The following is a 13,880-nucleotide window of genomic DNA, read 5'->3' on the forward strand; positions in this document are numbered from 1 at the left end:
AATCTCCACTTATGTGTTTGCATTGGCCTAAACTGCCCTCCTCATATTTCTTTCCCAAGATAGTGTTGCTTAGCCTTTAGGGTACACCTCTAGAACCAGTTCTTCTCTGAAGCCTCCCATGAACTACCTGGAGCAAGTTACCCTCATTTTTGCTTCACTTATTTCTGTTATTACTTGTTACCATCCCATAATAACATTACCTTTTTGTAGGGCTAGTTTCCTTTCTGTAAGTTCTAGGGTAGAGCCAGTTTTCCTTCTTATAGAAAGAACACAGTAAGTGTTTGCAAAATGAAACTGAACTGAAAATGTTTATTCTATCCTTGAATACCTTAAAACCTAGTAGGAGAACTAGGCCAGTAAACACGTAGAACATGTTTATTAGCATACTATATAAATTTTAGTCTCAAAAACAAGACATCAATAAAAAGAGACTAAATATATATGTATGTATGTATGTATGTGAAAGTACAGTTAAAACACATTCCATATTAAGAAAATTGTTCAAGTATGATTAATTACTGTGAGCATTAAGGTGATAAATAAGTTATTGGTATTAAAGATGAATTATTAATAACTGATTAACCCATTCATATTTATTCTAATTTTAGGAATTATCATTTAAGGATTACATTTTATGTAAATATCAATGTTTCTAAAAACTTAGCTGATAGTTTGTTATGTAAGTGAAGGAGATCTATTTGGAACTATGGAGTTTTTGCCTGGAAAATTATGTTTTATAATATATTCATAATATGGAATATTATGTTATGTCATAATTTATTATATAGCACGTCATGTTATATATTCATAATATATAACTATAAATAATATGTAGCCATATATTTTCTATTTTATATATTTTATTTTATTTTAAGTTCTTGTATATATGTGCAGAATGTGCAGGTTTGTTACACAGGTAAGCGTGTGCCATGGTGGTTTGCTGCACCTATCAACTCATCACCTAGGTATTAAGCCTCGTATGCATTAGCTATTTATCCTGATGCTCTCCCTCCCCACAACACCCTGACAGGCCCCAATGTGTGTTGGTCCCCTCCCTGTGTCCATGTGTTCTAATTGTTCAGCTCCCACTTATGAGTGAGAACATGCAATGTTTGGTTTTCTGTTCCTGTGTCAGTTTGCTGAAGATAATAGCTCCCAGCTCCATCCATGTCCCTGCAAAGGGCATGATCTCATTCCTTTTTATAGCTGCATAGTATTCCATGATGTATATGTACAACATTTTTTTAATCTGGTCTGTCCTTGATGGGCATGGCATTTTGGGTTGATTCCATGTCTTTGCTATTGTGAATAGTGCTGCAATGAACATATGTGTGCATGTATCTTTATAATAGAATGATTTATATTCCTTTGGGTATATACCCAGTAATGGGATTGCTGGGTCAAATGGTATTTCTGGTTCTAGATCTTTGAGGATTCACTGTCTTCCACAATGGTTGAACTAATTTACATTTCCACCAACAGTGTAAAAACGTTCCTTTTTCTCCAGAGCCTTGCCAGCATCTGTTGTTTCTTGACTTTTTAATAATTGCCATTCTGACTGGCGTGAGATGGTATCTCACTGTGGTTTTGATTTGAATTTCTCTAATGATCAGTGATGTTGAGCTGTTTTTCATGTTTGTTGGCTGAATAAATGTCTTCTTTTGAGACGTGTTGTTCATGCCATTTGCCTACTTTTTAATGCGATTGTTTACTCCTTGTAAATTTGTTTAAGTTCCTTGTAGATTCTGGATATTAGACCTTTGTCAGGTGGATAGATTGGAAAAATTTCCTCCCTTTCTGTAGGTTTTCTGTTCACTCTGATGATAGTTTCTTTTGCTGTGCAGAAGCTCTTTAATTTAATTAAATCCCATTTATTAAGTTTTGCTTTTGTTGCAATTGCTTTTGATGTTTTTGTCATGAAATCTTTGCCTGTGTCTATGTCCTGAATGGTATTGCCTAGGTTTTCTTCTAGGGTTATTATAGTTTTTGGTTTTACATTTAAGTCTTTAATCCATCTTGAGTTAACTTTTGTATAAGGTGTAAGGAAGGGATCCAGTTTCAATTTTCTGCATATGGCTATATATAGCCACATATTTTCTTGTCTGCATACAAAAGTCAAGGCAATCATAACCCAAATCTTTTTGGCTAAGATATTTAGCATGCATAAGTTTCCATGATAATACATATATGTAGAAATATTCCATTATAAGTCTATTCTTAAGGAGAGGTAGTTAATGAATACCTGCCAAGAGTTTTTTTGTTATGTATGATAATTGACATTTATATACTAAATATGTAAACAATGTACCTTAATTCCAAAGAACAATTTACTTTTGAACATGAATGATTAAATTTAAATTACTATGTAAATCAGGCCTAAACTTACAAAACATTTAGTCCACGTTAACCCTCATCTAATGACCTTTCACAATTAATTTTGTATTTTTTCTTGCATTTTATGCAGAATTCCTTTTGATAAAATGAGAAATTCAGTACAGTGTTAATGCTTCTCTTATTAAATCCATGAATTAAGTGCAATGCTTCCAAATGCTCCAATTCTGTGAAGATGCAAAGTTATTTAGGAGTATATTAACAGAATTCTAAATGAATGCTTACTAAATAGTATACATTCTAATTCAACCATATTCACTAGAAAATGTGGCCTCCAGGTCCTGTCCACTGAGAAATTGAATGTGGCAGCAGAAGAAAATTAAATTTTCATTTCCTAAGAGATACTCTTCAATTATGAAATAGTTTGGCTGTCTTGCTCATATTAATGCCTGTACTAAATTAGGCACAGGTAATTATCATGTATCAATTTTTCCAGGAGTTCCATAAATTCTCCCTGTACATGGCTAATGCATAGATAGGGAGGCTAAATAGCAAAATAAATAACTCTAGATTCCCCTTTTAACAGAATGGCTCTTTTCAAATACTTATATATTATAATAATCAATGTGAAACTCTCCACCTTCTCCATTTTACAACATTAGGATCCACTAAATGTTTGATAATGGTAATGATTTATGTGACCCATTTTTAGCAAAGGTAAAAATGTTTTTTGTAGCTATACTCTGTGTTTACTCAAGTATCAATTTTAATGGTTTGCATAGTTTTATCCACAGAGAGATATTACTCTGAAAATGCAACTTGCATTTCTGTATTTTGACCACATTCTTGTCCTGCTTGACAGGTACTTTTACTTTCTATTTTGCTAGAATTTATACAAACAGCTTTCAAACACTGTCCTTGAAAACCAAATACTGCATTTTCTCACTTATAAGTGGGAGCTAAATGTTGGGTGCTCATGGACATAAAGATGGCAACGACAGACACTGAGGATGTCTAGAGGAGGGAAGACGGAAAGGGGGCAAGGGTCGAAAAACTATTGTGTGCTATGCTCACTATCTGGGTGACAGGATCATTTGTATCCTAAACCTCAGCAATATGCAATATACCCATGTAACAAACCTACATATGTATCCCTTGAATCTAAAATAAAAGGTTTTTTGAGCTTTTTATTTTTTCATATTAAAATGCCTTTATATATATTTTTTGAACTTTCTCTTTATACTTCAAGTTCTGGGATACATGTGCAGAACATGCAGGTTTGTTACATAGGTATACACGTGCCATGGTGGTTTGCTGCACCCATCAACCCATCATCTACATTAGGTTTTTCTCCTAATGCTGTCCGTTCCCAAGCCCCCAACCCCCCAACAGGCCCCGGTGTGTGATGTTCCCTTCCCTGTGTCCATGCGTTCTTATTGTTCAACTCCCACTTGTGAGTGACAACATGTGGTGTTTAGTTTTCTGTCCTGTGTTAGTTTGCTGAGGATGATGGTTTCCAGCTTCATCCATGTCCCTGCAAAGGACATGAACTCATTCTTTTTTTGGCTGCATAGTATTCCATGGTATATATGTGCCACATTTTCTTCATCCAGTCTATCACTGATGGACATTTGGGTTGGTTCCAAGTCTTTGCTATTGTGAATAGTGCTGCAATAAACATACATGTGCGCGTGTCTTTATAGTAGAATGATTTATAATCCTTTGGGTATATACCCAGTAATGGGATTGCTGGGTCAAATGGTATTTCTGGTCTAGATCCTTGAGGAATCGCCACACTGTCTTCCACAATGGTTGAACTAATTTACACTCCTACCAACAGTGTAAAAGCATTCCTATTTCTCCACATCCTCTCCAGCACCTGTTGTTTCCTGACTTTTTAATGATCACCATTCTAACTGGTGTGAGATGGTATCTCATTGTGCTTTTGATTTGCATTTCTCTAATGACCAGTGATGATGAGCTTTTTTTCATATGTTTGTTGGCTGCATAAATGTCTTCTTTTGAGAAGTGTCTGTTCATACCCTTTGCCCACTTTTTGATGGTTTTTTTCTTGTAAACTTAAGTTTCTTGTAGATTATTATTAAAATAATAAAAATATATAAAATGCTGTCTTTAAGAGGTAAAGGGGAGGATATTTGCAGGGGAGGGTCATGCAGAAGAAGAAATTGCTTTTGTATTTTAGCAATTTTTCCCACTTAACAGTAAGTTCTACAGAAATTAGACGCTGAATTGAAATTGTATTCTTATCCAAAATATAAGAATCTATTCAAGAAAAGCTAAGATTGCTGTACCCATTACCAAATCCAATGAAATACCACAAGATTTATATACATGGTTGTACATCTCTAAGATTTAAATAAGATTGCCAGATCCTTCCATTTATCCATGGTAGCAAAAATAGTTTGTTTCATATATAAAATATTTATGTAAAACACCCAAAAAGCACTTAAGTATAAAATCTGCTACAGCGTAAGCATTATGTAATTATTACCTATTATTAATATTATTGTAATTTGTTTAGTGTACATTTTAAGTCCTGGTATTTACGCTGTGTTAATCTTATAGGTTGCTTTATATATACTTCTCTCTAAATTGAATTTTTTAAACTTGATTCTTTTGAATTTTCTCCTCTTCAGTGTATATGCTTCCTTTTGAGTCTTTACTGATATAGCTTAGATATAAAAAGATTTTTCTAAAGTCAGCATCAAATACTTTAATACTTGGACGCAGATGTACCTTGCTGTGTGTAGTATCAGTCTACTCTGGCTTTGTAGTCTCAGATTTGTCATTTGTGATCAGAGTGTTGGACATCAAAGGATGTGAAGTGGTTCTCTATTTTGTAACCAGAAACTATCCTGATATTTTGAAATAATTGCCTATTAATAAAGCATTTTAGTTTCATGTTTGTAAAGAAAACTACATAAGTCGTCTGTTTTTTTGTTGTTGTTTTGTTTTGTTTTGTTTTTCTTTTAGACAGAATCTCGTTCTGTCACCCAGGCTGGAATGCAATGGCACGATCTTGGCTCTGCAAGAGCACTGCAACCTTCACCTCCCAGGTTCAAAAGCCATTCTCCTGCCTCAGCTACCCAAGTACCTGGGATTACAGGCACGTGCCACCATGTCCAGCTAATTTTTGTGTTTTTAGTAGAGATGGGTTTTTGCCATATTGGCCAGGCTGGTCTCGAACTCCTGACCTCAGGTGATCCACCTGCCTCAGCCTCCCAAAGTGCTGGGATTACAGGCGTGGGCCACCGCACCCGGCCCTGATTTTGTTTATTAACATGAGTGCTTTTCATTAGATTTTTCTACAAAGGGTATGATTGGGTTTTTAATCCTTATATGTGTTATAGTCTCCTACCTAGGAGATATTTGTTATTTTCTAACACTTGTTCTGCAGGTCTTCAAACCTCTACCCTCCATATGCCTCTTCAACTTATGCAGGTAGAAAGTTGCAAATGCAGAAATTACATTGTATGCCTTTATTAAAACAGGCGTGCCCTTTGGCTTTATAAAAGCAGTGTCATGGCTTTTAATGTTTATAATTTATGAAATGTAAAATCTACTTCTAATTTTTTTTATTTTTAAAAGTTGTTGTTGGAATTATAGTGATTAGTTATGTGGGGGCTTGACTATCAGAAAGACCTCCCCGTTCATATCCTCATTCTACATCTATTATCTGTGTGATTAGAGAAAGTTGCTTGTTGCTTAGCTCTTTTAAGCTTCAGTTTAGCCTTCTGCAGCCAGGAGATAATGACACTTATCTCATAGGGTTGTTCGACAGCATCATAGAAATCATTAAATAATATGTTATTTAAATAGAAATCATTAAATAATATATTATTCATAAAAGGATTTGCATAGTGCCTGAAACATAGTAAGGACTCAATATATGGGAGATAATGATTATTTATATTAATATTAGCTTATATTAAGAGGAAATAAATAATAAACAAGTAATCACTATTTTTCAATAGTTTGATGTTTAAAAAAGTCAAAGAATGGACAACTGGAGATTATTTACTCCCTATCTTCAACTTTGAACAAAGTCTTACAAACACCTAGATTTTATTTCATTTGCATCCTATGTGGTTTGTCTTATGCTAGATATTGCAAATATTGGAATAAATAAGACAATAGATTTGGCTAATTTACAGTTAAGGTGGCAGGGATTAATATAGCTATTTAATCAAATTACACCAATTACTACTGGAATGCAAACGTACAACACCCTAACATCTATAATAATGTGACATGTTATACATAACTACAATATAATAAATGGTATTAATGATATCTACTCCTCATTGAATGTCTCCTGCATGCTAGCACCATCCTAAGATGTAACCTTATTTAATCTTTCCAACAATGCTATGAAATAGGTATTATTATTGCCATTTTCCTGTGCCAAAACTGAGCCTCAGAAATTAAGAAACTTGCTGAAGTTCGCCTGGATCGGTCACTCATCATCACCTGATTAACTAGTGTTTCATCACTAAAGTGTGAAACAATCTAAGCTGCTTTTAAGAAGCAAAAAAAATCCCCTACTAATATCTTCCTCCTCTTTCTTATTTTAAATGGATCAGGACAACTGTAATACCACCTGGATCCATAGCCCTGCTTTGCCACTTATTAACTGTATGACCTTGGTTATACAGGTTATTTCATCTTTCTGCTACTCAGTGTTTTCTATTACCTGAGAATAACAAAAATACTTGCTTCAAGGGTTGTGGTGATATTTAAATTAATATCTGTTTTATATTCTTGCAAGTTTCTGGCATATCCTAAGCTCCACATAAGTGTTCAAAAATAAATAGTAACAATAAGCAAACGCATACATACATAAATATTTTAAGCCATTGAATGTATTGTCTAAGACATTCTGTATTTTCTTACTCATTCCCTTTTTTGAGATGGATACCATAGAACAAGTCTACTTCACAATCAATGCCTGCTTTTAGTAGAAAACAAAATAAACAATATTAAGTCAAAGTGCAAAATTTAGATAAAATTTAGCACTCGGTTTAGTTTGTTTCATATACATGTACTCATCTGTCAATCATATTTTTCCATAACTGTGAACCTGCTAAACTGTTTTCCACTAATCATTCCTTTTGTTTACTGCCATCATTTCCTTCTCATTTTCCTTAAAACCAGACATTAGAAATGATGCTAATGAAACTTTTTGTTGACTATCACGGACTTATCTCTGTTAAGAGAACAACCTATGGCCTAAAATTTTATATTTATAATCTGTATTAATTAGGAGGCAACATCTTAGAAAAAGTGAAGCATTTTGTTCCAACCAGTTGTTTTCACTTTTAAAATAAAAGTAATAAATGCCTTTGCTTGTTTAAAAATGTGTTTTTTCAGGCGTGGTGTTTCATGTCTGTAGTCCTAGCTACTCAGGAGGCTGAGGCAGGAAGATCGCTTTAGACCAGAATTTCAAGATCGGCCTCAGCAATAAAGCGAGACCCACATATATACAAACAAATTAAAAACAAAAAATAAAAGCCAGGTGCTGTGATGTGCATCTGTAGTCCTAGCTACTTGGGAGGCTGAGGCAGGAGAATTGCTTGAGCCTGGGGGTTCGAGGCTGCAGTGAGGTGTGATCATGCCACTGCACTCTAGCCTGGGTGACAGAGTGAAACCCTGTCTCACACACACAAAAATGTGTTACTTGATGCAGGCATGCTTGGTGCATGTCTTTCACAAGAAAGTTTGGTGATACAATTCATTAATTTGGGGAAAAGTCCATATTAAGACCAATTTGGCTTGCTGTGGAAACTATTTTTTAAGTTAATATTCTGTTTACGATCACTATATTTATTTTCATTTTGTTTTAAAATAATGTTTTATTTTTTCAAAATTGATACACATATATAATAATTCATAAGGTCAGTTAAAACAAAAATAAAGACCTATGATTCTTTTGTTTAAAAAAACTCTTAAGTATACTAATTTACACTCCCACCAACAGTGTAATGGCATTCCTATGTCCCCACAGCCTCGCTAGCATCTGTTGTTTCCTGACTTGTTAATAATCACCATTCCGACTGACGTGAGATGGTATCTCATTGTGGTTTTTGTTTTCATTTCTCTAACGACCAGCGATGATGAGCTTTTCTTCGTGTGTTTGCTGGCTGCATAAATGTCTTCTTTTGAGAAATGTCTGTTCATATCCTTTGCCTAATTTTTGATGAGGTTGCTTTTTCTTGTAAATTTGTTTAAGTTCTTTGTAGATTCTGGATATTAGACCTTGTCAGATGGATAGATTGCAAAAATTTTTCCCATTCTGTAGGTTGCTTGTTCACTCTGATGATAGTTTCTTTTGCTGTGCAGAAGCTCTTTAGTTTAATTAGATCCCATTTGTCAATTTAGGCTTTTGTTGCAATTGATTTTGATGTTTTAGTCATGAAGTCTTTGCCCATGCCTGTGTCCTGAATGGTATTGCCTAGGTTTTCTTCTAAGATTTTTACGGTTTTAGGTTTTACATTTAAATCTTTAATCCATCTTGAGTTAATTTTTGTATAAGGTGTTAAGGAAGGGGTCTAGTTTCTGTTTTCTGCGTATGGCTAGTCAGTTTTCCCAGCACCATTTATTAAATAGGGAATCCTTTCCCCGTTGCTTGTTTTTGTCAGGTTTGTCAAAGATCAGATGGTTGTAGATGCGTTCCATTGCTCTATATATCTGTTTTGGAGTACCATGCTGTTTTCTAAAACCAGAAATACCATTTGACCCAGCAATCCCATTACTAGGTATATACCCAAAGGATTACAAACCATTATATTATCAAGACACATTCACATGTATGTATATTGAAGCACTATTTACAATAGCAAAGACTTGGAACCAACCCAAATGTCCATCAATGATAGACTGGATAAAGAAAATGTGGCATATATATGCCATGGAATACTATGAGGCCATAAAAAAGGATGAGTTAATTTCCTTTGCAGGGACATGGATGAAGCTGGAAACCATCATCCACAGCAAACTAACACAGGAGCTGAAAACTAAGCACCGGATGTTCTCACTCATAAGTTGGAGTTGAATAATGAGAACACATAGACTTAGGGAGGGGAACATCACACCTTGGGGCCTGTCTGAGGGAGTGGGGGGCAAGGGGAGGGAGAGCATTAGGTAAAATACCTAATGCATGTGGAGCTTAAAACTTAGATGATGGGTTGATAAGTACAGTAAACCACCATGACACATGTATACCTATGTAACAAACCTGTATGTTTTGCACATGTATCTCAGAACTTAAAGTAAAAAAAAAAATTCTTCAGTGTAAAAGCACATGGTTTTTAAGATATAATATTTAACTCACTCTCCATTGATTAATAGGTTTTTGTGTGATGATATCATGAGAACAGGTTTATGTTTTAGAGATCACTATAACCATAAACATACATTTTTTAATGTAGTGCGTTTTATTTTTGCTTTCTCTGAGTTGTAGGGAGCTGAAATGCTAAATGTATTTATTGTAAAACAGAATTTGGGTCTAATTTAACCTTGTCCATGGCATTGATGTGGGTGGGAGTTGCATAGTGGCAGAGGGAAAGGAACATAAATTGACCAGGATACTAAGAAGAGAATGAAATAACCGAGGTAAATGTATGATTAGTCATCTCCAGCTTTTAAAAAAATCAAATATATTACTACTAGGTCAAAGGATTTTGAAAGCTACTCATTTACAAGTTTTACTCAATACTATGATACTAAGTAATCATATGGTAATGATACTTGATCTCAAAACTCATTTGTTGTACCATATATTATAGTTTTGTGTCTATATCATATATTTTCCTATTTATGTGTTTAAATTCTATTTTGTTATGTCAATCTCTTTGACGCCACCTATTTTTCCATGTTCAATCAAATGCTAATTGCAGTCAAAAGCCAGTTTTAGCATAATTTACTCTCCATAAAGCAGACTTTAAATATCCACATATCTAACACTTTGTTCTTGTTCCAGGTAACAAGATGCTGTAACTAAATATTTTTCTCCCTATGTGTTCTCCAGGTTCACAGTGGAACAGGAAATTGATTTAAAAGATGTTTTGAAGGCTCTTGGAATAACTGAAATTTTCATCAAAGATGCAAATTTGACAGGCCTCTCTGGTAAGAAATAAACACAAATTTTTAAAAATGTTATTCCATAAGAGCTTTATTAAATGCTCTTTATTTATGATAAAATCCTCTATTTTATCTATTTTAATCATCTATTTTAATAGATGATGTTAAATCCTCTATTTACTATGGAGTTCTGGGGTAAAATATAGTTACCACTTGCCAAATAAATCTAGCATGAAATATATTTAACCTGTACAAGCAAAACTATAGGTACAGTCTTAACATTAAGTTTATATTATCTGGTTCATACCATATCTTTGACAATAGATTATATTCTCCGGAAGACCTGTCTTAAACATCTTTGGATTCCCCATCCCATCTGACATAATACCTTGTAGAATAGATAATAAACGTGTTGATTGACTATCTCAATATGTCCCATTGTAGTAAATCATGTAAGAAAGAAAGAAGAGAGGATAAATGAGTGACTGCTGTGAGAGCTAGACCAAAGATCCTTTTTAAAAGAATAAAGAATACCCAGTGAGATGGTATAAACATGTTCTAATTCTTTAATAAAAAAATAAATAAACAGTGGGCTGGGCATAGTGGCTCATGCCTGTAATCTCAGTACTTTGGGAGGCCGAGGTGGGTGGATCACCTGAGGTCAGAAGTTCGAGACCAACCTGGCCAACATAGTGAAACCCAATCTCTACTAAAAATACAAAAAATTAGCCACACATGGTGGTGGGTGCCTGTAATCCTAGCTACTCGGGAGGCTGAGGCAGGATAATTGCTTGAACTCAGGAGGCAGAGGTTGCAGTGAGCTGAGATTGCGCCATTGTACTCCAGCCTGGGCAACAACAGCGAAACTCTGTCTCAAAAAATAGTAATAATAATAAATAAATAAATAAACAGTGGTTTTAAAGAAGTAACTTCAAAGTATACCTGGCACATTGGAGTGTCTAGTAATTTATTTTAAATATCCCAAGAAAAAAATCCAATTGAATTATTTGATTCAAATACCCTATTTTTTTTCAGAGTTAAAAAAAATCACAAAATATTAGCAATGTTAAAGCATTTATAATTTGTAGAATAATTTTGGAAGTATTTTTAAGTAGCTAACCCCAAGAAATTTGCCATCAAAAAAAGGCAACAATGAACTTAAGACTGAGTAAATAAGTTATATAAGGATTATTTTTATCATTTCCTTGGAAGAGAGAAAATAAAAATACAATCTGTTTTCTGATGAGATAAAGATAGATATATATTAAGATAAAAGAAACTCAACATGTAAGGCCTCTTTATATGCAAATTATTTAACCCAAATTTCCAAATAGCACTGAGATAATAGATTCCTTAGCAGTTCTTGTGTTAAAGGAGAGAATTTAGTTTTCTTAGCCTGAAGCAGCAGCCTATAGAGAATCAAGCTGACCAAACTATAGCTTCTAAACCTGGAGTGTGAGGGCCCATAGACTGAATTCAGAGAAGCTGATGCCCTCCAACCCTTGAAATTGCATATAAATGTGTGCACACAATGCATCTGCACATATACATGTAGGTGTGTGTGAGAGAGAAACAGTTTGGGGGGGTCATATTAATAGCTTTCGAGAAATTCTCAATGTGTCTGTGATGAAAAAAGCCTTTGTCCTCCCAGATTTAGGATTGAACATGTTGTTTTCTAAACAGCACTCAGCTTCTAGCAATGAGTTGATACTAATGTATTTGGTACAACTTCTACCCCTCGTTCAGAGAGCTTACAGCCCTAAACACTAATAGAGCTTTTCTAAATGTCTACTATATAAATGTTCCTGTCCACATAAGAGAAATGAGCTTTTCCCTGAGTAAATGTTTTCATGGCTTATATCCAAGCTCCTAGGGCTCTGAACTCTTCAGTGGGGTTATCAAAAATGTAGGACTGGTAGAGATTCAAAAAATAATGTGGGATCTGTACCTGAGTCAGAAATATATTCATGGCTGAAGCTTAGCATAATTTAACATTGTCATTCTCTCTTCTTTAGGAATTGAGAGAAATCTGTCTTAACATACTGGCCAAATTCCAACTGGATAATTACATTGTACTTTCTTCACGTGGCTCTATTTTCAGTTTGATTAGTAATTCCTCACTGTCTCACCCAAACGTCTAGGAAGTTATTTCAAACAAATAGAATAGCTGCTGCCTCTCAGTCCTGACGGAGTAGCACTGCAGTGGCAAATCAATTATTGTGGTCAGTGTAGCTTATAATTTCTAACATATTTGGAAGGTTTATAAGGTAATATTTAATTGCCTTTACAGAGACAGAGACAATAGACCATAAATATGCATTATGAATACAGATGGTTTAGAGATTGGAAATATCTTCCAGAGAATTCATACATTCTATATGCAAAGTATCTGTTTGTTTGATCAAAACTTCCATGAGAATTGAATCCTTCTGTGTGTCCTACTCACAGTTGTATTCCTGGTACCTTGTAAAGAACTGACATATAGTTGACACATAGTAAATGTTCACTTAAGGGTAAAAAGGATGAGGGGAAGAAGACAAGAGGTTTATTTGGCCCCACATTACATATGGTATAAGGACTATTTGCCCCCTTAAACATAAGTAAAAAATCCTGGATTTGCCGTTCTCAAATACCACCCCATTCAGGTTTTCAGGATCACTTGATAAAAGATCTAAAGCAAACTTCCCAGTCTTTCAGTGGGAATTCTTTCATTATTATATTATTAGTTTTGCCAGAGTCTAAGCAGCTCCAGTATGCCATCCACCCTAACCAATATGCCCTTACATTCCCCACAGCATGCACACACACATTAATTTATGAATCATTCATTCAAAAATTATTGTTTTAATTATAAAACTTGCCTCCTTGTTTCCTCTAAATTCAATAGCATTTGCCTCTTCACCATTTATTTGAGCACCATATGCTCTGCTTTGTAAGGTTGGTATCATTTTCATATGTCTAGTTTTTTCCTCTCCAAATAACATAACCTTGATGATTAATGTCTATAACTCTTCATAACCCCCATAAATACCCAGGAAAATTATTTGCATGCATTTTGTTTCTACTTTAATGAGAATCTCACGGTGTTTAGGATATATAAAGGCTTACCTCAGTATATTACAGGTTTGGCTCCATACCACTGCACTAAAGTGAATATTCCAATAAAATGAGTCACATGAATTTTTTGTTTCTCAGTGCATATAAAAGTTATGTTTACACTATACCATAGTCTATTAAAGGTACAAAGACATTATGTCTGAAAAAGTAAGGCACATAGCTTAATGTAAAAATACTTTATTGCTGAAAAATGCTAATGATCATCTGAGCCATCAGTGAATCATAAGCTTTTTGTTGGTGGAGAATCATGCCTTGATATTGATGGTTTCTAATAGACCAGGGTGGTGGTTGCTGAAGGATGGAGTGGCTGTGGCAATTTCTTAAAATAAGAC

General features: G+C 34.4%; 1 protein-coding gene across 2 annotated transcripts in view; it reads left to right on the forward strand.

The window, feature by feature from the left end:
* Window positions 1-13,880, forward strand: part of SERPINI1 (serpin family I member 1) — an 89,705-nt gene that overhangs the window by 61,290 nt on the left and 14,535 nt on the right. For both annotated transcript variants that reach the window (XM_063620438.1, XM_063620439.1), the window contains exon 6: window positions 10,379-10,476. In XM_063620438.1, the coding sequence (XP_063476508.1) occupies window positions 10,379-10,476 (98 nt within the window). The remainder of the gene's footprint in view (window positions 1-10,378; window positions 10,477-13,880) is intronic.

The sequence above is a fragment of the Symphalangus syndactylus genome, chromosome 17 (assembly GCF_028878055.3).
Source record: "Symphalangus syndactylus isolate Jambi chromosome 17, NHGRI_mSymSyn1-v2.1_pri, whole genome shotgun sequence".
Classification (NCBI taxonomy): domain Eukaryota; kingdom Metazoa; phylum Chordata; class Mammalia; order Primates; family Hylobatidae; genus Symphalangus; species Symphalangus syndactylus.